At 40.3% G+C, this 27,727-nt stretch overlaps 1 protein-coding gene across 2 annotated transcripts in view; it reads right to left on the reverse strand.

The window, feature by feature from the left end:
- Nucleotides 1-27,727, reverse strand: part of COL4A2 (collagen type IV alpha 2 chain) — a 145,821-nt gene that overhangs the window by 84,068 nt on the left and 34,026 nt on the right. For both annotated transcript variants that reach the window (XM_048328291.1, XM_048328283.1), the window contains one exon: nt 17,440-17,520. In XM_048328291.1, coding sequence (XP_048184248.1) covers nt 17,440-17,520 — 81 coding nt within the window. The remainder of the gene's footprint in view (nt 1-17,439; nt 17,521-27,727) is intronic.

Raw genomic sequence — 27,727 nt, forward strand, 5'->3', positions numbered from 1 at the left:
ATAATACCCTGACCAAAGGGAGAGGGGCAGAACACAGAAAATGGTCTCTTGTAATATAGGGATAAAAGTAACAGCATTCTGAAGTGGTTACAGGAACACACTCAGTTGCACATAACAGAAAGCAAATGTGCAGTTCATATTACTGGAGTTCCATATTCACCAGCCACAAAGCAGTAAAAGTACATCTCACACTGACAGCAACAGAGGAGATTACATCACTTCAGGGACGCATCTGACTCCGACTGTAAGAGAATGTGGAGGAGCACAAGTGTCGGGCTAAAAGCTGGTAAGAGCCAAGAGAGCATTACAAGCACCATGGCATTACACAAAGGCACATGCTCTGGACATAGACTAAACTGGCCCCAGTTTCAGGGTGATAAACAAAGCAGGGGATTGTTTCACAGCCCCCATCAGAATTTATTCTTAGCAGGTTCATCTGCCTGAATACTCAGAAGTCAGATAGGAAGTAAATGAAATTCATCAGTCATCAGCTGGCTGATGCTCCTGCATCCTGGAGTGTTTTCGGGTTGTGCAACATTTCCTCTTCCAGGGAAAGAAATACTTGTTACAAGTATGAAATGCTTTTTCTTCAGTTGCTAGTTCTTAGCAGCAGTTTCTTGCTGAGGTTTTCTTTGCTTTGTGTCTGCTTACCTCATGACACTTTAGTATCTAAATATTAGTGTTTTGTTTGAAAGACTTGCCTTTTGTTTGGTTTACATATCGCTATGTACGCTCCTACAATTTTTCTTTCTGACTACCATCGTCTCCTCCTTCCAGCCCATCCTAACCAACTCAAGGAAACTTCTGCTTGTTCTGTGATTACACCAAAAGCTTTGTGCCCAGGGAATGAGGAACTTCTAGGAAGGAAATCTTGATAATACTTTGCTTTGTAGAGTAGTAAATTAGTATCTCCAGACCGTTTTATCTCAATTCTCCCCTGACAGTCAACTTTAAGCAAAGATGGCTATTTCCTAGTTCCATTACAAGAAACCGAAAGGTTCTCACAGAAGACTAAGCTGGAAGCTTAAGCATTTCCCTCCTGGACCCTCTGGAATGTCTTCATTACTGCTGCAGATTTGATTTAAAACACCTGGGTCTTCCCCAGTCAAACACAATGTAATTTGCCTGTGATGCTTCTGCTTTCTTACAAAACACACTTGAGCCACTCATGAATTCTTACATGCTTAGTTAGGTCTTAAAAAGCCAAAGCTTACTTCTCGACAAATTTCAGTTCTGAAAGCTAATCAGACCAGCAGCCAGAATAAGTGATCAAACTAGAAATGTCCTTTTTGCAGGACTTCAACCAAATTGCGTCTGGTGGCAATAGCTGCAGTCTATTTGGCAAGCACACGGCTGCGGTGGGATATATTCCACAACTTATATATGGGCCTGCAGCTAAAGGGATTAATTTGTAACATGTGCATAAAAGGGATCATGTACTTGCTTAAAGACACAGGTTAACTGATAGAGGTTACAAGACCCTAAGAATTACTTCCTTTTGTAAAGAGGGAATTTTGAGGAAGTTTTTCCTTGAACTAAATGGCTAGTTAAGGGATAAGTTAAAGTTTGACCTGTACTTCACTTCATGACAAGACTAGATTATAATGCTTGAGACAACATGAGCTGAACAATCTTTTCTCTGAAAACTGTGTTGTATGTTTGAATAAACAAACTGCAGGAATAGATGAACAATTGTAAACTGATACTAGGCATTAAATTTCATTATGGGAATGCTCTGAACTGAATTGAAAATGAAATACTACTCCAGTGGGTATGGATAACAGCTATGCATCCTCTAACTGCAGACACTTCCTGAGATCTTCAATGGAATTTGGTTTAGAGAATTTGGAATATATAAAAAAACCCCACAGGATGAAAGATCTCTTCTTGAAGCAAAAGGTTCACAAGTGTCTACAACAGTGTTCCAGTGACTGCAAATACACGACAGAGAAGTATGTTTATCCCACAAAAATGAAAAGGACCCCTGTTGATTTAGTACACAGAGGCAGGAACACATTTAGCTTTACAATTACGCCTCATTGCAAGGAGGGTTTATTTAGCCAGTTGGTGTTCTGATTTACACCATACAAAACATCTTTGAAGTCACTTAAGTTACACAACATACATAAATCAGGACAGTCCTCTGTCTAGGACTAAGAATAGGTAGAGAAGGAAAATCCTTACAGGGAAAAAGCAGAACACAACATCTGTGAGGGAAAGAGTAAACAACAGCCCAAACTGCAGCTGTGTAAATGCACCAAGCCACAGACTCAGCTGACAATATGATGTGTATATTTATACCAGAGTGTTGGGGCTTCTTAAAAAAAAAGTATGCTTACTGAGAATGGTATTTAGTGTGTGTTTAGTTTTGGTAAACATGAGGGGCCAAACTGTCATGCTTAGGCAGGACACGCTGAAATTCTTTAGAGGATTTTTGCTGATTAAATGTATACATGACTGATACAATTAGTATTGTCTAGCAGAAATTATTACTTAATAAAACTATTACTGTGGCAGCAATGCATGGCTATCTTTGATGGCTATATATGTACTTTACCAGAGAGTGTAGTTCTCCTGTGGTAAGTCATGCGTCCCTCCAGCAAGGACTGGACGTGCTGAGGAGAGAGATGCAGGGGGCAGGAGGGTCTCCATCCCCTGAGGGGGAGCATCCCCACCCCTCTGCATGTTTCTTGTTCTGCACACCTTATACCACAGTGGGGCATGGGCTGAAGTATCCTGCTGAGTTGTCAGTGTTGGCACCTTGAAGCAGTGTCAGGGTCACTTGCAGAGGTAGCCCAAGTTTCTTCCCAAGGGTGCTACGTCATCAAGTGACCCCATCTTCCTTGGTCTTGGTGGTAGTCATGGATACAGACTAGCCCCCAACAGACCTATTCTCCACTTCCCATGTATCTGGAATAGCTCAGGCATCTTTAGAGGCATGACACCGGAGGATGTTGGCTTGGGACAGGAGAAGCAAGCCTGTTCTCTAGTTCACTTGACTAAGGTTACTACTGCAGCTCAGGCCCTGGAGATGCTTGATACCATGCAGTTGGCCTGCACCTTTAACAACATCACTCCAACACACACCATTCCCTTCTCAAGAGATGCTTGAGCCATTATGGCAAATTGATAATATGCCTCTACGTGCCTGACAGGCCTGTGGTGGTGCAAGCGGCTGCAGCCACCCTGACCCCAGAATCCCCACTTTGGTGGTCAGGTACCAATGTTCGAAGACTGCCTCTAGGTGAGGGTGAGATCCCATCACCCCTTGGTTCAGTGATTTGCCTGTTCTAAGCTGGTTGGTTCTTGTTCTCTGCTCCCTGTTTTACGTATAAGTTTGTAAATATTCGTTTCCTTTAGTTAAATATGTATCAGTTCTAGAAGTTTCTCTGTTACTCAGTATCCCATCGGCTATCCCCTGTAATCCCTCCTCTGAGTTATCCCCATTAGTTACCTCATTGTCAATCCTGCCTCCTTATCCCTACCCTATTGGCTCTTGCCCTTATGCCCGCCTTTCCTTCCCTGAGTATAAAATCTCTGGACCTCCTATTGGAAGCGTTCTTTGTCCCTGGAATTTTCACTGCAATGAACCTGCTCGTGGAACCCACACAAAGAGTCCCTCCTTCCTTCTTTGCCTGCATGCCCCGACAGCTCAGCTCAGGATAAGCTCCTCTGGGTGCCTATCCAGTGGAGAGCTGTGGGTTTAGAGGGTGCAGCCAGACCTCTGGGCTTCTTGTTTCCCGGCTTAGTGCGCCCTCACAGGCCCTGAGAAAATAGCTCTAGAGATGCAGGGGTGAGCAGCTCCCTACTCAGACGCTTAGTGTGGCTCAGTGCACGGACCCATCCATGATCTTGGGTCTACAGGTCTACATGGTCTACTTACGGAACAGCTCATTTTTTAAGCAGAGTTTTCTATGGTGGCCAAAGCTGTATCAGCAGATACATTTTGTGATGATAGTTTTCAGATGGCTTTACAATTCACTAAGCAGTTGTCTATGACATGGTTTCTCTCCTCAGGCTGCTCTGCTGTTTTCCTGGGAGAGAGGGGGTGTAGTATTTTTCTCCCATCTCCTTTGATGATAAAACTCTATTCTCCCTTGAGAAAGTTGTCTGGTCTTCCTCCCCCAAGTTGTACTGAATTCTGGATCTTTTCATCAACTTCTCTAATTTTAATGCTGTTGTTTAACCGGATAATCTGACTTCTTCCATTTCACATTTACATGTCATAGCACATCTGCAGCATTTGAGAGTTCACTGCATGGATGTTTCAAACCACACCATAGGATCTTGGCAGTTACACATGACTTCAGAGATTTTATACACATATATCTGACGTACAGAGGAAGTAATTAAACCATATGGACCTCTCCTGTGCAGTAGGAAGTACAACACAAATCTTCTCACTTGATTTATTATAACCTTATGTCATTTAGCAAAACCAACTCTGCAACTGTTTGAAGGAGAGAAGCCAGCTGAGGAGAGGGAGGACCTCTGTGGGGAGCTGTGGCTCTTGCAATCCTGAGCAGTTTTACGTGCCTGTGGCTGTACAGGGCAGTCAAGACCTGGCTGGCATCACCAGGTGTGAGGCAGCAGAGCACAAACTCTGCAGTTTGGTTTGTGAGGTGTCGTAACAACAAGAAAAATAAATGGATCTGTCCTCAGCCTGCACATTCACCTCTGCCTCTGCTCCAGTGGCAGGGGCTAAGGATGAGGAGCTGCAGGGGTCAGCAACAGTAACATCCTTGTCACACAGGGACCCCACCTCTCCTCTATCCTGAAGGTTCACTCTGTGAAGAGGGGTTGAAGGACAAGATTGGGCTCATGCAACCTAGCTTGTCCTGTCTACAGGGCACACTGATGGTGGGGGAACTGCCCCATGGTGTGAAGTCCCTAGCAAATACAAATTAAGTAAAGTAAAAACTGTGAAAAAGGGTGCAAGATAGTTTTACACCACATATCCATGCGAAGCATGTGGAGGGGTGTGCTCTGTAATGGAAAGGGGGTTAGTCTCACAGTGGTAAGGGATACTCTGTAGCAGCAGCAGAGTCATATTTGAACTGAAGAGTTTCCTGTGGAAAAACCCCATTTTATCCATAAATCTGCATGCCACTGCACATCCTCATTAAATACTGGAATAATTAATATATTTGGGTTCAACACCCACAGTGTCATGTGGTGCCTTTGAGCCCTTTGCTGCTGGAGTCCCTGTCCACTGGAAAGAAGCTGTCATTGTGCCCCTCTGCATGATGCTACCTCTGCCACAAACCTGGAAGTGTTAGCAATGCTTTTGGTGCCATACAAAGAGCCACATGCAAACAGCTCATGCCCAAGGAGCTCACATCCTAACACACACAAGTCCAGACAGCTGTGAAGACCACGGCATCCTGCATTATAGGAGGGAGAGCTCATCTCAGAACCAGCTGCTCTCATTCCTCTTCCAGGCTATCAAGAAACGAAGTCCTTTGGGGGAAGCCTTTAACAGATATATGGTAGTGAAATGGAAAAGGAGAAGATGTTGCATGCTTTGGAGTGGATAACAGAAAGTTCATCAAAGAAAGAGAGAAGTAGGGGATCTAGAAACTGAAAAACAGCCAAAACGTGATTTATAGTGAATAAGGGGTATTTGGATCAGAAGAAATAATACAGATGTATCCAAGTCTTTATTTGACTGGACAGAAAGACTATACAGGTTGCTATACTCTGAATGGAATGAAACAACGTATACTGGGGAGGATAGCAAATACAACTTCCTTTTTTTGCTCTTACACCTATGCTGGACTTTGCCAACAATCTTGGGGACAAATAAACCTGTTTTAAACAAGTTTATAAGGGCTAACAACATTTCTTTAACCAGTGATACTGTATTTACAAAAATTAGTTTTCCTAAGTAATAAGATAAGCAATAGTTAGACAAAGAATTTCATTGAACAACCCAAACCAAAGCCACAAAAAACCCCAAAGTGCTTTTCTTTGCTGGGTATCTATGATAGCAGTAGACAGAAAGGAATTTGACAGACTAATACAGTCTTTTCATAGAAAAATAGTTTTAGCCTGTGGGAGAAAAAATGCTGTACAGATGCTTTGTTTGTTTGGGCTAGCAGCTTTATTCATTGTCTAGAAGCGTTCTCTGTGCCTAAAACACAGACTTCTATCCTTCAAGATCTTTCTGCATGCTCCCAAAGTTCTTATCTAATGGTCATTATAAGATATTATAACATTTGTCATCCTTTTCCAGACAAATGTAATTGAAACTCTTAGGTATACTTCCAACAGTTTGGTTCATTATGCAAAGACACTGAAGATGATTTGGAAACCTTATGTACAAACTGAGGTTATTAAAGAACATTTATTTTCTTAAGTGTCAGTAAGAAAATGCTGAGAACAGGCTCAGTCTGCCTCGGCAGATACTGTTTGAGATGACAGCCTGCCCATTCCCACATTCCTGGTCTCTCCAGGTCAAACTCAAAGGATTCCACTAATAGTTTGGTACTTAGCAAAGCAGACAAAAGGAAAATGGGTCAATGTTACTTGCTCCCATGTGACAAAAATACAGAAAATAGAAACAAGCACCATTTGAGAAATTTGTAAAGCCTCAGACATATGTCATGAGAAACATTTACAATCTCTGGAGTATAATTTAAGTGCTAAAGGATGACCTGGATTATCCCTATTGGATGCCTTTGTGAGCTACCCAGTCACAGAGTAAGACTATCATCCACCCGCTGCTCTATCTTTAAACTCCTGCTCACAGTAAGCAGAAATTGCAAAACTTGGCTGAAAGAACAAATAATATTTTTGTGCAGTAGTTTTACTGTCTGACTGCTAGAAATCAAAGTCTGAAGGTCTAACCAAATGAACAACACATTTTTCCAAAACCAATCCTGACAGCGCATTTCATCTCCTTAATGAAGTGTAATTCATATGTGAAAACCAAACAAGATGATCAACAATACAGACTCACAGAATATTCTGAGTTGGAAGGGACCCATAAGGATCATCCAGTCCAACTCTTAAGTGAATGGCCCATCCAGGGATCAAACCCTTGGCACTATGAGCATCCCATGGTGGGAAATTTCTAGCCAACTGAGCTGACATCATACATACAGGAGGATGTGCTGTGCTGTGCAGACACTATTGACCACAACGAGTGGAAGGGTGACAGATGAGTAGACACTCATGACATTCCCTAACTTTAGGTACTTACTTTCTAAATAAGGTAAAATATACTTGGAGGATTTCAAAGGAAGACAGGAAGGATAAAAAAAAAAGGCATTCAAGAAAAAAGTTAGGACAATATTTTTACATGATTGTGAATTGCATCCAAAGGGTTCTTATCCCAGCATTGGCTATTATCACCCAAGTTAACTTTGCACTATTCATCTTCAACAACTTTCCTTTCTATTATTTCTTCACCAGAGTTAAATTTTAAATCTTTTTTTTTTTCTGAAATAAAGTGGTTCTTGATTCCTTACTGTGATTTCTCTTGCATTTTCTCTCCATCTCTCATTCAAATTTGTGATATGCAGTGGTTCAAATACACTCAAAAATGCTGCCCTCAAAATAAATTCCTAAAATGTCAGTGAAATACCTTCTCAATTTATTAGCAAACTGCCGTAAGATTTTTTTCAATGAGTGTAACAAGTCCATAAATCAACAGATTGCATAGGTAATGCAAAAGGCATCAGATGGTGTCATTTCAAATGGAAGAGCTGAATCTACATTGCAAATAGTTAATCCAGCATATTGACTTCGGTCATAAGTTCGTTTGAACTGCAACCTTGGTATTCATTTTGACTGATGACACTAATTCTTGAGCTTTGTCCAATGCTGTTGAATTGTCTTCTCATCACACCAGCTGAGATTGCAAAGGTTTCTTAAACAAGGTCATAGGAGAAATATCTGCACAGGTCTAACCTTGGGCTTTAGAAGGAAGGTGCAGCATCTGTATGCATGCTGCATACCTAGCACTTATTTTGCTGGAGATAACGTATGTCAGTCCAGGGAAGTTTAAAATGATTAAACTTAAAAAGGAAATATAAAGGTGAATGTGTCCTTTTGACTACCTTTCATTAAAGTATCATTCTTTTTCTCTTCTGTACAGTTGATTTGAAAAGGTTTTGAAGGGATTTTGCTTTCAGGGCTGGAGCAAAAGGGAGGGAATGCAAATTGCAAGCATGGGACAGGCTTAACAAAACGTGTAGTCCTTTAGATTACAAATAAATACAGTTTCTAGATGTTACTTATGGAATCAAACAATGTTTCATATCTGGCTGAAGCAGAAATGTTCTGCAAAAGAATAAGATAACAAGGAGCGAAAAAAAATTTTTGGTCAATATGCATATTTTGTTTGATTTGAAAGAATGTCTCCATTTGAGTTTATTTTATCTTTTCAACATTCTTTACAATATTCTGAATATTTACAAATGAAAATGTGATTTTTGTGTGAACATTTAATTGCACTCCTGCAGGTACTGAAACAAAGCATCCTGCTTTGTTTTTTAATGTATCTTGCATTTTTAATTTGAAACAGATTCTGAGAAAGACCTTTCACTGACTTCCCAAATGTCAGATTTTGTGTAGAATGCATATATGGGAGAAGGAGCTTCTTGCTCATGGGAAAGTTATCTAATCTCTGTCCACCAGTTCAAAAAGATCTCTGATGTTGATTAAACATGTATAAACAGAGCTTAAAAAAAAAAAAAAAAGAAGGAAACATGCATATTTCACTCAAAAAATGTCAAGACAAATGTACTAAAGGACAGCAATTAGCAACCAACATAACTATCCCACTACATGGTTGATTAATAGTCAACGTAGCCCAGGTTAAGCAATGTTCATTAAATAAAACATTAGGTCATAAACTAAGTACCAAGTTCCAGACTGATACAAGTTCAAGTTCTGTCAAGCAAACCTGTACACTGCCTGCCTTTGCTAGTGAACTCTGAAGATTTTGGGCCTATTTACTGCTAACAGTTCATGCAATTACGCCTTATACCCAAGGTTTAGGTGCCTATGGAACAATATCAAGACTTCAGGCATTTGTCTATGCTGGCAAGACCTTGTAAGGCTGAGTTTTCAAAGTATAAACTTAAACAAAAGCATGCATCTGAAACCACCCTCAAACATGTGTGCAAAAGAAAACTGTATTCATGTATGTGAAAGCAGAATTTAGCTTCACACTGTCCAACAGATTTTACAGCAACACTTTTCTTTTCCTGTCTTTTGCCAATGGAGCTGCTCTCCTCTACTTCCTTACCTAGAGAAAAAAAGAAAATTAAATCTTGAAGTACCACACCAGACTTGATTACAGCATTGAAATATCGAAGAGTGTCATCTTGTCCCATGTATAGTGCTTATTAATACCATAGGCACTTTACTTTTAAATCTGTTGCCATTACAAACCCCTCCTCCAAATACCTTCCCTCAGAGGGCAGCTCTTCTTCCTGGAAATTTCCAGAGACTTATCCTTGGTCTATGAAGCAATGTGAAATTTTGGAGCACAAATATTTGGTACTTATATCCATTCTGCTGCAGAATCTGACAACATTTCAGAAGATACAGGATCAAGTTCACTCCCAAAGCTTTGTATATGGCAAACACTGGAGAGCAAATAGGATATTTTCCAAACCATTTCTGTCTTGTCGACCATCAAAAAAATCCAACAAAACCTTGATGCTGATCCAACAAGTACTTAGGGGTTGTCAGTCAGAGGGAAGGTGGATAATCAACCTGGAACAAGGGATCAAATTTCTGATAAACTCTAATCTCTAGGTGATTATAATGTCTGCTTGGTGTGAGGATGCTCCTGGGACAGAGTGAATCTTCCAGGAGAGGACAAAGCAGGTGATGACAGTGGGAGGTTTGATGAGTTCACCCAGAGAGCTGGATTTGGAACAGGTGAGAGGCCTGAAAGGCCTGCTGAGTGCAAAGGGAGCAGAGCCCATGAGATGTCCAGATAGGTATTTAGTCTGGTAGAAGGGAGTGCTGACCAATGTGACCAGTGGTCACAATCTGTACTATACCCCTGCTGAGGTAAAGTAGAACAGAGGTGTCCAAGGGGGTTAACTCAAAGCAGCTGTGTGGGAGACGGAAGTCCTTGCCAACTCCATGGAATAGGTAAGGTAAATAACACCATTTACAATTCCACTTGACTGGTGCTTGCAACGGACGGTCAAAAGTTGTAAATGCTTCTACAGCAATGCTAGAAATCTACAAAATAGGATTATGGAATTATATTACCTGGCAAAAAGTGACAAGCCTGACATAAAAGGCATCTCATGGTGGTGAAAGGAGGATAATCAGTGGCACACAGAGTTACTATACTAGTCTGTCTACTTTACAGGGATGATAGAAAATGAGATATGGCCACGGCAATGGCACAGTACGTGAAGGCTACAACAAAGTGTTACAGAAAAAAATACTCAGGGCAGAGGGGAACATTAGGGAGTCCTTGTAGGTGGACTTAACAGAAAGGTAGGACTCAGTTTGTATTTAGGATTCCTCTGTTAAGGACACCAATCATTAAATACTCAGTGAAATTTTCATAAAGAAGCTCAGAGAAGCTGCACAACTAGGTCAGGTAGCAATACTAGCCAATTCCAACTACCCACATACTGTCAGGCACAATGCCTCATGCAGATGTGATAAGGAAATAAAAGTTTTGGACCCACCAACTGACTTTTTCTTAGCACGGTAAACACTGAGACCCATAAGAAAGAATGCTGCTCTGGGTTTAGTCTCAAGTGCTGCACAGGACCTGCTTCAAGAAGTACTATTGAGAGAACTGCTCTGCAAGAGCTTCAAAATATAACTGAACTTAATGCTGTAGTGTAGTGGGATGAATTAAGCCAAACAAATACATCACACAGATATCCAATTTCAAGAAGGGGAAATACATAAAAATCACAAAAATATTAAAAGCCAGAAAAAGCAGTCAAAAAGGCGAGAAGCCTAAAGTAACCTGGAGGCTTTTCAAAAACCCTGTATTAAAAGTCCCAGTAAACTATGTGTCACATATCAAAAAGAAAGTAAAATGGTTCAATGCATAGCTCATAAAAAAAAGCTAAGGAGGCTATTGTAGGCAAAAGGGTTGGCATTTAAAAAATTGCTGAAACAAACAGGAAAGCCCATAAAAACCAGATCAAGAGTAAATGGCAACTGGGATGGCTAAAAATGAGTGAGAAAATTTTGCAGAAGACAACCAAGCTGATAGTAAAAAGTTGTTTAAAGGAAAAGAAGAAGCCATCAAGGGAAATAGCAGTACCACATGAAGCCAAGGGCTCATAAGGGGCATAAGGCCATAGCAGAGAAACTCAGTAACTTCTCTGCAGAGGTCTTTTACTGCTGAAGGTGTTTGAGAAGGTCCCAAATCCAAGCTATTCCTTGAGACAGAGTAGTTTCAGATAAATATGAAGGAAGTCAGAGATAAAACAGGTAAGCCAGGTGTTACTAAGTGAACACGAGTGGAGACATTCACCCATGACTTCTGAAGGAACTCAAGTGTGAAACTGCAGAGCTGCTGGCCAAAGTGTGCAACCCAACATTACAAACTCCACTGCAGCAGTGGGCTGATGCCAACCAAGCTTCCATGCGGAAAAGGGGCTCAAGAGGAGTCCAGTTTATTTGACTTTCCTACTTGGTAAGGTAGTAGTCCACCTTAAGGAACACAATAAATGAGCACAAGGATAAGCATGGTAAAGCAAGCCTTAGTGACTATCATATATTTGGATTTTCAAAACTGTTTTTATAAAATGCTTCACCGAAGCTTTTAAAATTAATTCTCTTGGGGTTGTATGAGAGGTGCTCTTATGGGCTGAAGGCTGTAAAAAGATAGGACAAATAGAATATTACCTGATGGTCACATTTCAAAATGGAGACATAACAGCAGTGGGTCCTCTCAGACGCGTGCTTTGCAAAAACTGGTTTTTGCAAAGATTTCAACAGTGATCTACAGAAGGAACTGAACTGTGAAACATCTGAGTCTATAGATGATACTAATCTCTCTTAGGCTGTTAAATGTGATGCTGGTGATGAGGAATGGGGAGATCTCATGATCTCCCATGCTGGGAGATCCAGAAGGACCCCATCGAACAGGATGGGGACAGTTCTGGTCTCTTGCAGAAGAGAGAGCAGAGTAAAGGGACTAAGGGCTGGAGTGTCACCTTCAAAAGAGAACCTAAAAAGGCTGTGACATCCTTTGGACAAGAGAAAGCTGAGAGGGAATATAACTGAGATTTACAAAATCAGAGAAGCAGTGAGTAACCTAAACAAAAAGCTACTCCAAATCTCACAGTACTGGAAATAGGGTGTATTTGATGAAACCAGAGGGAACTTTGCTTAGAACAGGTCAGAGAGTGATTTATATAATTTGTATCATTTAAGTAGTGCCACTGGAGGTTGTGAAGACACACAGTTACAGTAGCTTCAAAAAAGGATTAGACAAATTCAGGATGAAATACAGATACTGAAGGAACATATAAATTGGGTTATCTTGGGTACAAATGAATGGACTGCAGAAAATTGCCAGAACTCTGTGCTCCCCGTAAATAGCATCTCTTACTATCACTGTTGGGAACAGAGTAGTGAGATAGATGAATAACTGAGAAGATGCTTCTAATGTTATTATTTTGTGGAGGGAAAAAAAAAGAAAAAAAAGTAAGTATCAGATTTAATCAGATATATCAGTTTATACCAACAAAGAGTTACAAGGAGCTACTGCCATTATACCAGCTTGGAAGCCAGTTAATTGTGATATACAAGAATTATTCTAACAGTTGATAAAACTATTTTATTGGATTTAAATATTTCCCTAAGATATAACAATGGAGTTGATTTTAGAGTATTTATGTGTTCTATTTTGTCGGTGTTTGTTTTTCTTAGTTATGAAGAAACACATCTAGATCTAACCCATGTGTTAAGACTTAAACTTGTATGGAAAATGCTTGCAAGTAAATATCAGACACTAGATTTCCCAACTGTATAGCATCCAAAAGCAGACAGAAGTAATTACAGGTGTACAGGTAATAGCTTACCCTTGGCCACTGCATTAGTGAAAGCAATATAACAGAAATCTGTAAAAGAGTTCTAGTGAACACTCATGTCAGTCTCGGTTAAAAAGGAATGTTAGGGCATTCTCAAAAAGTGGCCTTTATGGGGGGACACAAAGCAGTCTTTTAATTTCAGTTTCCATCATTCCAGCCCCTTGCAAAAACAATGGCTAAATGGCTTGAGCACTGTTAGATGCTTGACTTGGAAAATACAAAGGAAGATTTCAAAAGAGTGCAATTTTTCCCTCTATAGAAAGATCAAAAACATTTCTACTCACTTCCACTTTCTATAAAGCCTTCTAGGTTGGTTATGAAGTGAGGCTGGTTTTGAACTTCAATAGGTTAAACAGTTGGCCATTGTACTGAATGGAGTTATCGTTTCCTACATAAGTGCATTAATGTTTAACAAATTTTAAGGCACATATACTGTTCTCTGAGCAATGTTTGAAAAGAACTATAAATCTCAAGATTTTAGGAGTTGCAATAAAAATCTAGAGGAAGAAGGAAGAAAACCAGATGTTTTTAATATTTTTTGTTTTGTTTTGTTTTTTGGTTTTTTTTGTTCCTTTAATCCAGGCTTTCCATGTTTCCATGTAATTCAAAACATAATTTCAATGTCATATCAGTGTTTCCCTCTACTCTCTTCCCTCTTACCCAGGCATCTGTGTAGTCCTTACATTATGTTCTCCAAATGTACCTTAGGGAAAGGGTGAGTCTGTTGTCGTAGGAGAACAATTTAGGAGTTGCCCTAGAAGAAAATTAGAAGATGATTCTGTCTCAGGGAGAAGATGAGTCTGTTGTCTTTCCTCTGCCTTCTCACTCTGTGTCCTCCACTGAAGCTTATACTATGGTTTCTTATCGTGTGGATTTGAACACGCCTTCAGGAGCTTTGATTTGCACTGCCACTCCACTGAGCTGTGAAAAGGGGAGATGAGGCTGAGGCTGGTTCCCAAGCTTGGCTCCTGCAGCCCCAGCTCCAACCATCTACCTAGATGCAAGGTACTGTTAGATAGACTGGATATTTGTAACCAGCTAACAGTAAATACAACTGGAAGATAAGTAGGCTACAGCGAAAAAGAACAAAGACTAGAGTGTCATTAAAGACTGGGAAAAAAACACCAAACCAGCTTGCAGAAGAAATTCCCTTTGCTCTTTCTACTTTGAAGATGTGAACATGAAGCAGGACTGGAGGTGGGAACTTCAAGGGGATCATGTATGGCCCAGAGAAACATTTCTTTAGAGAAACTTCTCCAAGAAACAACTCAGCATTTGCTGTGAATTGCAAACACAGTTATCAGCAATGTCCTGATTCTTTGAACATTTGGATTTGACTAGCTTTCCTTTTGGGAACGAAGAAAGAAGTGCCATTTGCAGGTGTCCTCACAGCCCTGGGAGCAGCTCAGATAAGAGGCAGGAGGTTGCTGGCTAGATGCTGCCTTTGCTTAGCTGCAGTCACTCCCCCACCACTACAGTGGGCAGATGATGCTTCTGCTGTTTTATTTCTCTGTCCCCACTGGATTTTAGCTGTGTCTGAGCCCAGTGAAGGTTGCAGGGTTGAGTTCAGCCAAAACAGAGTGGAAGAAAACCTAAAACCACATACCTCTTTCCAGTAGGCCTGCTAGGTGGGTGCATTGATTTGTGCTAGGTTGCCTTTTGCCCCTAGAAATGGCCCGTGTGAAGCAGGGTTCAACTTTCCTGTGCCTTTGTGCCTATTCTTACCAGTCCTGAACCAAAAGCAGTGTAGGCAGAAGCACAGGGCTTCCAGCTGTCCTGCACCTGGAGACCTGGCACAAATCACCAAAGCCTGGATGAATCTTCACACATCTGGACAGTGCCCCTCTGTCTCTCACACAGATTCCCAGGAGGCATCAGTGGGCATATTTTACAAAAAGTGCTTTTTTAAAAACAAGTTATTGGATTAAGACAACAAATAAACATAAGCATCTTTCCTTAAATGCTGTATCTTAAGAGTACAACTGAGCAGTGACAACAAATGAAGTAGAAGCACATATAGAGTAGGCATTTCTTCAGACCTTTACTCCTTTCATAGCTTGCAATTGTTTACCACTTCAAAGAATTCACTTCATTCAACAGCTGCTGATGTGAATTCAGTAGCAGCAATCCAAAGAAAATGCTTTTAATTTGCCTGGTTTTGAGACCTGTCACAAACAGAGGGTGAACTTCCAGAGGATGGCTGGGCTGACAGCTGGCTCCAGACCCTTGCAGTGCTGCTCCTACCTGAGTTCCAGGCTCCCTGCAAGTGACAGCTCTGTGGCACCTGGGATGGAGAGTCACAGCAGAAGCAGGCTCTGACAGACTGGTCAGGCATTCTTAAAAGTGCAAACACGCAGTATGTCCATTGTGCATGCAATGAGTCACCTCAAACAGAAAACGTGTGTCGTGCCAGATTATACAGAGGTTTTGTGAAAATAAATAATCCCATTGAGGATTAGCATGAGACCAGAAGCTATGCCAAATTTGACTAGACTCTAAAGGCCAATCTTGTTCCTTAAACCAGATGTTTAACAGGGGTTGTGATATCTGAAGAGATCAGCAGACACAAAATACTGGCAGCGTGTGCTAAATCAGAATGAGGTGTATCATTTCAGAGAGGTAAAATACAGAGAGATAAAATGTGATTTTTGAAGTGTAAAATTCTGTAAATGCCTTTTTCCAATACTTTTTCACATCTTGCAAAATTAACCACAAGCAGTAAAATATAATTTATGTTCTGTGGCATACCCTTTTTCTCTTTTTGAGTATCTGTTTAAAGGGAGGCCAACCTCATTAATAAATGGGGTTACTTACTTCCCTGAGGTAAAACTGAGAGTGGTGAGCAAGTACATAAAATCTGCCCTTACTTCCCAATCTAAATAGTAAGCAACTCACAGGGAGCTTCTTGTCAGTGGCACCTGACTGCTTCTCTACCATGGTATTTTCACATTTTCAGCTTTTCTAATCTATGCAGTTAGTTTTGTTTAACTATCTGTTTTTTCTTTCACATTTGGCAACTTGAAATTCAAGGTCATTCAGTCAATAAGGAGCATGAAAAACATAAAAGTTGGTAGTTTTGCAACAGATATTTTCATGAACTCTAGTGAGAATCTTACAGCATCAGTTTTTGATTTTCAGTCAAAAGTGGCAAGTGGCAGGAGGCACTTGCCAAACTTCGTGCGCTGGATGATGAGGGTAAGGCAGTAACAGCTGGAGGGACTCCCATGGGAAGCTGTGTCTCAGGGGAGGGCTTGTTTGTCCTTAGCTTCATCAGGTTGTCATTGGGTTATTATAATGGAAAGCACATCATGAGCAGCTCCTGGTCAGGCCACGGGAGTATAAGCATTACAGCCCCCATGGCATGGTAACCCCAGGATCATCTGACTTCCATGGAGACATCAGGACTTCTGCTGTAAACAAGAGTGTTCCTTGCCTCCCACCTACACTGTGACTTTCCTACCACCTCTCCCTCCTCTCAGACGTGGAGTCAAGCTTGAGGAATGCAATGGGAATGGGAACTGATGGCTGGCTGTGTGGAGGGAAGGCAGAGAACTGAAAAATCTTATGAGGTTTGTGATAGGAGAACAAGCACATGACCTGCCACCACATCTCTTGCCTGACCTATTCTTAGAGATGGGTGGATGGAAAAGGCTGAGTCACTGTCTCAGCTGCAGAAGACCAAGCTGTACAGAAGGAGCCTGCCAGCCAGGGCTCCAAGCCATACAGGATAGAAACTGCCCTATTTCTCAGTGCTCTTTGTGGCAGGTGGCTAATCCCCTCCACCCCATCTCCTTTCCTCTGCCGCATTCCTCACTAGTCCCCAAAACAAAGAACAGACTATCAGCCACAACATAATGCCAGAAGTTCTAAGCAGTTCCCTTTCAGCAGGGATTTCAGGTTTTGCAGGCGTGGTTCACTCTTGCTTTACTGGAAATCACACAGAGAATCATAGAATTAATGAATAATTTAGATTAGAAAAGACCACTAAAATCATCAAATATATGCATCCCATGCATGTATGTGGTATCTTTTCATCCTACTGATCTGATTCTCATCACTACTTCTGAACCTGGCTTGGCCCACAGTGAGTAATTAATACAGTCAGAAGAAAAAGAGAGAAGGACTAAGTCTTGCGGCTACAGGCCATCATGGCTGTCAGGTCCCTTGGCTCTCATCTTTGAGATAAGTGCCTGCTACATATAATAAGGTATTTGTAACAAAGTATTTCTTCAAATCTATGAGCTTGTGAGAAAGTAAGATGAAGCAACAATAACTTTTTCCTGAAAAAGAATAATTGTTTTAATACTCTTAGCAGCCTAATGCAAGTCATATATAGCAAATTATATAGCATTGAACTTGTACCATCAAGAACATTTTACAGGAGAAAAATGTTACTTACACGGCTTCCTTTTTCAGGGAAACACTGACATCCTCCACTGCAGTCTCTGCCTCCACATGGTCCTGTGTATTTCTTTCCACCCTGCAAACCAGAACACACATAACACAAAAGTTAAAAGGCATCAGCTAGAATATCTGAAACAGCACACTAAGCTTTGATTAGCAGACTGGCTGGGAAGTGCTAAAGCAAAGACCAGGACCAGATCTAGGATTTACAGTTGAAACCTCTTTAATCTGTGCTTAGAAGCGGCCATGAGTGGCTGTCCAGTTCTTGGAGATCAGCATCAAGAAATATAATGTTACTTCATTTATTTCCCTCCGCATTTTCAAAACACTGCAGCTTGATGCTGAGCAGTATCTCATATATCTTTTTGACACATGCAATAGATATCGTAATCACAGAAGTGCAGCTGCTTGGATTCTTTACGGACATGGACTAAATCCTAGGTCACAATGCAGCACATCCTTCTATGCATGCTCTAAATGGTTGCTGTATTTTGAAATATTTCTTGGTGGACATAAAGGAAAATGTACGTATCACGTCCAAAATCATGAGCTAAACTCCTGCTTTCTCCTCTTCTATGGCTGCCGATTCTGGAGGAACATAAAATTTGCTGCAGTCAACCACTGTGATTTAGAAGTCACTCCCAGCTTAAGTAAATGTCTTCAGTTACATCTCTCCTGCCTGACCAGAACCACCTTGGCCTGGGCCACAAATACATGGATCACAAAATATGTACCACTCCACACAAATCCTTGGATGGACTTCAACAGGCAGGCAAACTCAGATTATATTCCATGCAAATGCCTGCATGGAATGCAGCAGCCACAGTCAGTCTTGTTCAGAAACACGAACAGCAGAGATGCTGTGCATGCTGTGGTGTGACTTTTACAAATGTAACTTAATGATTAGGAACATTGTGAAGACCAGCCTGCAGCCCACCTAAGCCCAGGGTTTTGAACTCCTGAAAATGACCCAGCAGCCTAGTAAGTAATCTGGGAAAGGAGGAAGGGATTCCTCATCACTATTTCTGAACCTGGCTTGACCCACAGTGAGTAATTAATACAGTCAGAAGAAAAAGAGAGAAGGACTAAGTCTAGTCTGCAGGAAACCAGAGCCTCTCTTTCAGGGCACTTCACATGCACTGCTCCTTAGATGAAACCTCAAGGGAACCCAGCTGTAGGGTACAGAGTCAGGCTCTACGTCACTTGCTCCCCTCTTGGCTAAATGAAATGGTGCCTTCACTTTTCTGCCTCCTTCATAGCTTGAGCACATAATCTCTTGAAAGGGAGGTGAAAGGGGTATAAACGAGCCTCCAAAACAGGATGGGTGCTCTGAACTGCTATGCTGTTTCATAAATAGACAGTGATGTTGCCATTCCTGCCTCTAGCACTGACTTAAGGAGCTAAAACACAGAGAGGGGACCAAAGCTGCCATGCTTAGAATTTTTCATGTGGCTCTAAGCAATCCTCTACTCAACACCTGAGGTTTTTGGGTCACATTTCTCAGGTATCCATTTCTGCCTTTAAACTACCTGAAAACACAGCTCTGGGATTTGGATACCTCCCTGGCAGACAAATGAGTAAGAGGTATGGAGCAGGCACCCAGCATTGCCTAAGTCCTGCTTTGGTCGTATTTGTAGAGCAGGATCTTAATCTTACGACACACAGCAACACAAAGTTCCCCAAACGAGTTCTTTTGCTTGTCATGAGAAGGTTCATGTCTGTATTTTAAGTACTTTTATATATTAAAATATAAAAACTTTCAACTTTATATTTAATTCTCATGTTTAATGGAAGAGGTAGGATTTTCATACTGATAAAAGTGGTCCACCAAACTGAAACCATGCCCTGACCTATTTATAGGTGTGGTTTTTATTCAGGAAATTTTTTCATGGATGTAGCAGAGTTCTATGTCATGTTATGGATTCTGCTTTATGTTTAAGCTATGGTTTAGAGGAAATATTAAATCAAGACAGTTTTATAAACTCCACCAGTTTGCTCAGGTTGGTCCATTTTTTAGTTAAATATCTGGATAAACACAAACTCACTGTTTCCATGGGGTTTATTTCTTGTTAACCTATTTGCAGATGAAATGTGCATCTTTTTCTCAGTATCCTTCATTTTACAGAGTTTTCCCCTCAGTTCCTTTTCTGAAATTGAGAATAGTTCTATTAATTTTTATGGATGCCATGCAGATGTATGGCCTGTGTGATCATATTCCTCTGGAGGATGCAGGTATCCATTAAGGAGCAGTGTGTGAAGTAGTGCTGCCATTGGTAACAATCAATTTTGAACTTTTAGAATCTGTTTTTGTTGGTGCTGTAAACAACAGCATATCCCAGCCTAAGAGTAACAGTAATTTGATGTCAGTTTTCAGTTTCGCCTACTGAGAAAAAATAATGAGAACAATAAGTTTATTTCTTTAATTAGCAGAGTGACTCTACATTTGGTAAACTGTTGTCAAGGAGAAAACAGACAATGAATCAGAATGGCAAGATGTTTGTGCACTTGTAAAAAAAAATGGAGGAGGCTGCTAATGTTTATTTCAAATGGAAGTTCAAGGTCTATTGTTTGTGTACTATCCACCATCCAACATTTTAATTTGCATGCTGTAACAATACCAGCAGCTAATATGGGGACACAATTGTTTTCTTCCATAATTTTAGGAAGTGCTTTTTTTTTTCATTATTTTCTCATTTTGTGTCCTTTTATGCACACAGACTCTGCAGATAATGAAAAAAAAAATCTGGAAGATTCTCCAAAAGTTGGGAACATAATGGGAAAGCATTTGAGACCAGCAGTAATATACCTCTTCTTGATTATACTTGGGCTTTCCTTATTACCTAATCTCCACCTCTTCACTTTTCAACTGCTACTTTCAACTTTTCAACTTTGGGAGCTTTTAGTCACATGTAGCATTTTCTACTATCTTCCACTATCTAGAACATTTATAACTTCTTGAAGATCATTGCACTGTTGTTTGATCTTACATTATTGGGGGTTACAGTCTAAAACATTATGGTTTACAAGATTGTTAAGGTTCAAAATTAAGTCTGTTAAGGATACTTGTAGAACTTGTTAAAAAAAATTATACCCATGGGCACACAATTGAGATGAAGGGAAATCAAATGGACATATATCAGTCAATAATTAGAATGTAAAGAGCCTTAAAGTTTAAAATTTAGCTATGTTCTTGGAAGTGCTCAGCTATTTACGTCCTGAGGAAAAGATATTTCTGGGAACATAACACTAATGGTGACAACCCAATGTAGTTGTTTTGATCTGAGCAGAAGCCTTTTTGGTCAGCGGTGAGAACAGTCAGATCTAGGACATAATTCATTCCATTCTTATCCTGGCATTTCAACTGATAGACTGCATCTCACCCAGAAAGTACCTACTGCTTTCTTTCAACCATGAAGGTGGGTGGAGGTGAGTACCTTACACAGAGAGATCCCCCCCATAGAAGTGTAAGGATGGGGGGAGATGAATCTCCTGATTTGTTCAGCATGCAGTTAAATGAAGAAAAATGTGCCTGCACCAGAATGATATTCTAGGATTTGTGTAATCAAGCTGCTGAACTGGCCCTCAATTATGAAGGTGTCTGCTGAGAAGATTTTCAGTTCCAAGTCTTTCTCATGTTTTGGATGATGCATAATTCCACTAATCTCTAAAAAGTCTAGAGTCTAGGCAGAGTCTAGAAATGGGGTTTATAGACTCTAATTTAAGATTTATGCAACATAGGCACAATATCTGGCTACTATTTTAGATCACCCAGAGAATCTCATCAGATGTATTTCAGATACCAAAGCTAAATGTCTTCATAGAAGGGTAAGGGGAATAGAAATGTACCATAGGGCAACTGGTTGAGATGTGTCTACAGAGCAGATGTCCAGCTCCAAATGAGATGAATCCTACGCTAAGCGTCCAAGTCTCACTCTCACAGGTAGCCATGGGAGCTTTGATGGGAGCACCGAGTGTGAAGAACACTATTTAAGAGCAGACATATGGTGCAAACACAAAACAAGTTATACCATTGCACTGGTGTGCAAGCTTTCTGTGCATAAGGTGAGGTGTTGCTTAATTAGAATTAGGTTGGAGAATCAGGAGAAAAATATGGTAATTCTGTCCAGAAATGTGTAACATAAATGTTCCCAACGAGACCCACAGGGTCAAAAGGCAGCCCTTGGAGGCAAGGCTGTCTCATTCAGCCAACTGTGATGGTAATACCATATTAGACAAAAAATTGCCTAGGTAATAGTGTCAGAAACACCAACTTTTGAGTGTAAAAAAATGGACCAATGAGGAAAAAGAAACTAAGAGTAGGTTGCTTATTTGGGAGGAGTACAGGCAGTGAAAAGGAGGTGCAAGGGTGGTAAAAACTTGGAAAATAAAAAAATATGAAGAGGGCATCAAATTAGGTGAAGAGTGAGGGTAGTCAGGATATACTAAGAGCAAGAGCAGGGACACTGGCAGGCAGCAGTGATGCTGACTTGTGGGCACAAGCCCACTGGGAGTCCCCATGGGGAGAGACCACAGGTCTCTTGACCAGGCATGTCCCTGTGGGAGCGTGGGGTAAGAAGGGATAAGCTTGTAAGGAAAGATAGGCTTACTCCTGAATACCAACTGAAGGAGCAAAGGCAGTAGAATTGCAACTTAATAGCCCTTTTGTGTAATTTATCAGATTTCTTACACTGATTTTCTACAAATGCTAATAACAATAGGATATAGAATTGTAATTCAGTGTTTCTTGCAGTGATGTAGTTGTGAATTATTACTAATAACAACAGTGGTATGTTACTTTGCCAAATAAAGAAATACTAGGTTCTCAGAAGTGTTTTCTTTAATCAGCAAATCTTAAGTTACATCTAACCCATCCACACTGTTTAAAAGCTAGGCATCTCCAGAGCTGGCTTACCCACACACTGTGCTGGGATGAATATATTCATCATGTTCAAGGAACGTGAACACTACTTAGAGCGAGAGAAAACATGTTAGTAAGTGCCACCTATGTTTGTAAAGCTTGCATATTTGCCTAGTGTAAATACTTATCATTCTTATGTATAGCAAGCATAAAATGTGTGTGTCCCAACACAAAACCTTTTCTGCCCTCATGCTTTCTCATAATTTTTTTTTGTCTCCAGACAATATTATTTCTGTACTTATACATCTTCAGCCAAAAATAGACAACTTAAATGCAGTTTCCTTCAGCCAAACTCTTAAAAACCCCAGAAACATACATGCAGTTTTCTTTAAACTTTTCCACACATTAGTGATTTATTTGTTGCTAATCTTGGCCACATTTGGGTAATTGTCATTTCTGCGTGCCCGTTCAAGTACCTTCACTTCAAGGGCTGGTATTCTAACAAAGAACAAAGGCAACCAGAGACAGACCTCAAAGTCCAGTTCTATGAGTACAGAAAGACCAGGAAATATAAGCCATTTCCTTACATACAGCTCAAAAAATAATTACGGAAATTATAATGAAAATATCGCAACTTGGAATCAAAGACTCCATACACCGACGTCTTCTTTCACATTTTGAAGGTTGTAGTTGTGCATTAACTTCTGTGCTGACAAGCCTCATTCTGTTCACCTAAGTTTCACCAAGGCATGTTTTAGAAGGTTTTGGGAGCTTGCTGAAACACTGAACTATGACTGGAGGTGCTGACATACTGCATGCCTCTGCAGTGGGGCAATGAACAGCACATTCGAGCAGCACATTCAGATGCTTCAAGTGAGGCTTCAGCCTGGAAGACCCGAGGGAATTCCTGGCATGCCTGAGAGTCAGCCCTCTGTGTCAGTGCCAGGGAGACCAGACTAGGCCACACCTCCAGTATGAACCTCTGCTTTCACATTTGACCTTCAGCTGTTGATACGGACATTAATTTCAAATTCGGTTTATACAGCCCTGACTTAGAAACTGAGTACTCCTGCTGCTGATCATCACCAGAGAAGAACTTCGTCAGATTCAAGTGTGACAGCACAGTTGTATTTGCTCAAACCCAACATTTTACTCCTTAAAGAGTAGAAAACATTTGTTTCCTGCTGCCAAACTTATTTCTCTAGAAACATGTATAAACAGCCACTCAAAACAAGTACAGAGAATGCTGTCAGCAGAGGAGGCCTGGACTGCCCAGGAACAGGCTCAGTCTTTCCTCAGAGCTACAATGTCAAAGATGGAACCAGCCATCTGAAACTGCCTGCTCACAGTCCAGTAGCTACTACTGCATGGGACAGCAAGACCACTGTGAAGACCTTAATTGTCCAGGGAAAGGGAGAGATCATTGGCACTGGCAGAGAGGAAGGAAAAGATGTGGGTGTGGATCCTCTCTCCCAACTGTTCTGAGAATTATTTCGCTAAGAACTAATTCTTTCTTTCATATTGAATGGGAGCCAGAACCTTTTCCAGACTGGATGAATGGCAACTGGAATAATTTAGTGCGTGACCTTGAAATCTTATGAATGTTTACACTTCCCACCAAAAGTAGGGGGAGCCATGTATTTACATATCCTTCCATGAAAAAAATCTGGAGGAGGATACTGGTCCCGGGAAGAACACAAAGAGACTCACCACCAACTGTATGACAAGAGCTGGTCTCCTAACCACTGCCCAATGGAACCTTCCCAATGCAATGAGAAGATCTATACTTGTGACAATCAATTATGTTTTATAAACCAGTGTGAAGTTTCATGTGCCATCTCCCTCTTATGACAGAGTGTATAGAGAAAACTGGGAAGCAGGATGCCAAGAAAGCAAGCAGCTTGCTTCAGCTCTGAGTCCTGATGGGCATGGGAATGTCAACAAAGGAGAAGTATCCAAAGGGACTACTGCTCCCAGGGACAGAGATGCCTTTGTTTGATGTCTGGGACGAGGAAAGGAAGGGCAAGAATGTAAAGTCTTCAATGCTGAGAAGACCCCAACAGACAGAAACTTGTCTTCTCAAGTGTCTCAGCAAGTATGTTGGAGTCAGAGATGGGAAACATGAATTCTGTATCTCTCAGAAATGAAGCTATAAAAGACTTTCCTCTTATGGACTTGCTTGTGACTCTTGATTATATGAACCTTCTGGCATGCAGCCTTGATTTGAAGGCTGCATAGTTTCATTTCAAAGTGAAACTTCACAGCTCCACATGTTCACTTTATTTGAGGTACTATTTACCACCCCTCTTCAAATTAAAAAGTTCTCCTGTTGCAGTCTGGAGAGTCTGCCTTGGAACAATGGCAGAAGCCAGATCTGATAGAGTGTGAACTTATCCTTCATGTTTTCATAAAACCATTTTGTGGCTTTAATCCAAACACATATTTACCCAGAAAACCAGATGGAATGCAGAAAGAGCTGCTGTGATAAAATAGGCATAAAAAAAAAAAAAAGGTCTTTAAGAGGCTCAGTCAAAGAGTAATGCTTAAAAGCTGCTTGTGTACAAAGCACAGATATTTGAATAACTGTCCAGGGGTCTTGCCTACTTGTCCAACATGACTTTGTTTGCAAACAGCACATTTCAAAGCAAGCAGACTATGTTGTGACATAGTTTTCTGTCAAGAAGTCAGAGAATAGTAGTCTCGTATTTTACAGGTAATGAAGTTGGATTCAGCCATATTTTTCCTTTTTTTCCATCACAGAGATGATTATATATTATGCTAAGAAAGAATATAAGATAGAAAACCCAGTTAAAACACTTTAAAATGTCAAACAATAAAAAAAAAAGTCACCTCTATAGAAAAATATAGCACTCCTGCTTATTTTTGAAGAATCTGTAATGCCATGAGAAAGGGAATCCTAAAAAGCTGCCCCAGGTCTCTGCATGAAAGTGCTCCAGCTTTCAGGAGCTAATGAAGGAGGGCTAAGATGCAGAACGCTTTTTCTGGAACAAAATTGCATCCAGAAAAGGAAGAAAAACATAATCTGGCACTTCTCTATTTGAGACAGGTAACTCAGCTGCCTAAAGAAATGACAAATTTTGTCTTCGTCATCAACTAAGGCTTGAACATATATTAGCAGGAGACAGGTGATGCTGCAGGCTCTTTGAGGGGTGTGCAACCACGGTTAAAAATGTCTCTTATGTCTTACAAAGGATCAAATATTACACAGCCATGAACTGATACCCACAATGATTACAGAAAGAGAATAAAAATGTTGTTCCTTTTTACCAAGGCCAGAATTGGGTTTGCCTGCAGAAGAAACACCCCACAGGTATAAGCCTAGTAAGACTTTGAAGATGGAAATGTATTAATAAAGGTAAGCAAAGATACCTGCATTAATTATTACTATTAGTTAAGGCAAGCCCATTGGCTTCCTTGATTGTAATGAGAACTCAGACACCTTGTGGATATGTAGATGTTTAAATTTATACCTGGTTCTTTGTTCAAATGGGATTTATTTTAGCTAAATCTGAGAGAAAGTAAGGATGCAGCAGTAGCTAAAGTAAAATCTGGATTGATAAATTAAAATTTGATTTCTTGTTAAACTTGATCCCATCTTTGTAAATGCATACTTTTAGAGATGCATATTATTTCACTATCATCATTTCTTATGAGACAACAGACTCTCATCTAACATTCAACATGGCATTCCTCATCTAAAAGGATAGTGGTCTTTAGACTAAGAGTGCTGGAACATCTTAACATGAGTCCTTATTCTCAACACCCCATCCCTAGAAATTAAATGTATCTCCACAGAAGCTACTTAGGTGGTTTCAAAAACAGTATTACAGAAGACAGAAGTGTTTTCTAGTTATCAGCAATGAAAAAGGTCCTTTGACTTAATCCTGTGATTTTTTTGTGACTTGCCAAGGTAGATGTAATCATTTATTAGGGAGGCTGTGACATTGAAAGGCACAGATTGTTTCTCTTTTAATTTTTATTCTAATATTTTATTTATACAAACCAGTGTGCATTTTGTATTTGATCTGCCCAAGGCTTATGCAAGGCACAAGTTAGTGGACAGTGTTATCACTTGATATGTGCAGTTATACTGGAATATTTTCCATAAAGGAATGAAGTCAAAGACACTATCAGTCCTTAATCTGAATTTGGCTTTTGTGCAAAATCTTATATTACTGGAATAAAACCTCCTTTCCCATCCCTAAGAACAGAAAGACATTTGTTCACATACTAGTAGCATAATAATGAAACACAGCATTCACTCATTAAAGTAGCAATTTCTATATTTAACTACTGGTTTCCGAAGTCTAGTCATTTTCAGTTTTGGAAAGACATCCAAATAATGATATCATTTGCTTGAAACAATAGAAAGTCTGGATACTAGTCTATATATGGAGATTTTTTTTTAGTCTATTTATAAACCATGCCAGTTATTTGACCTGTCTCGTTTACTCACCTACGTAAATTGGCAGACTCAGGAAACTTAAGAACATATTATTCTTTGTGACTGGTAAACCTTAAAAGTTGCTAATCATACTTCAGACAGGCAACCAGTATTTCTGAAAACTCATCTGTGCCTATTACACTAAGAACAAGACAACCTGCCAATGTTGTCTTTTGAAGCTTTTTTTGCTTTTGAACCAGCAGCAATGGCTATTGCACTAGCTCTGCTTGTGGGGAGGGGACTGACAGAAACCAGCTGCACAGCTGTTTGCATGGCTGCAGCACCTGTGTTCTTTTCAGTGCAGTGCAATGGTGCCAGGGTTTCCCAAAATGTGGACATAACCACTGAGATTTTATTCCTGTTTCATGTTTTCTGTAATTACTTAAAAAAGTTTGATTGTGTATGAACTGCGTTTATCAATTGAATTTGTTACATTTGTTTTCCTCTGATAACTGTTTACAGACATCGTTCTGTTTACAGTCATGGTTTGGACATGGTTCAGACATGCTGATCTAGTTTGGAAGTGAATACTTAAGAGATCCTGGGAGTTCTTCTTCCCTTGGGAGGGATGAGGTTGGTGACTGTTTTAAACGGCCTTTTTAAATCTTGTGCCTGCAGAATCAGATATAATAAAGAAAGCAAAAAAGCTGAATTTAAGTTTGTCCTGCAGAATTATATAATTGCAATTAGAAATATCTACCAAGAACTGGAAGTATGGAACTATCCCTGGCAGCACGATTTGAAAGGAATGGATTTTCACAGGTTTATCAGAGATAGCGGAGATCGACTGACACTGCTTTTATCATAAATGCTGATGGGTAAGTCCAGTCCAGCATAATGTTTACAGCCCTGGCTCAGTTTTCAGGGTTGTCTGTTAGACAAATTACTGTAGTGGAAATATTAAATGTGGAAATTTGCTATGCAATTTTTCAGAATTGCTTCTTGGGACTGGACTGGTGT

Source organism: Corvus hawaiiensis, chromosome 2 (assembly GCF_020740725.1).
Source record: "Corvus hawaiiensis isolate bCorHaw1 chromosome 2, bCorHaw1.pri.cur, whole genome shotgun sequence".
Classification (NCBI taxonomy): Eukaryota; Metazoa; Chordata; class Aves; order Passeriformes; family Corvidae; genus Corvus; species Corvus hawaiiensis.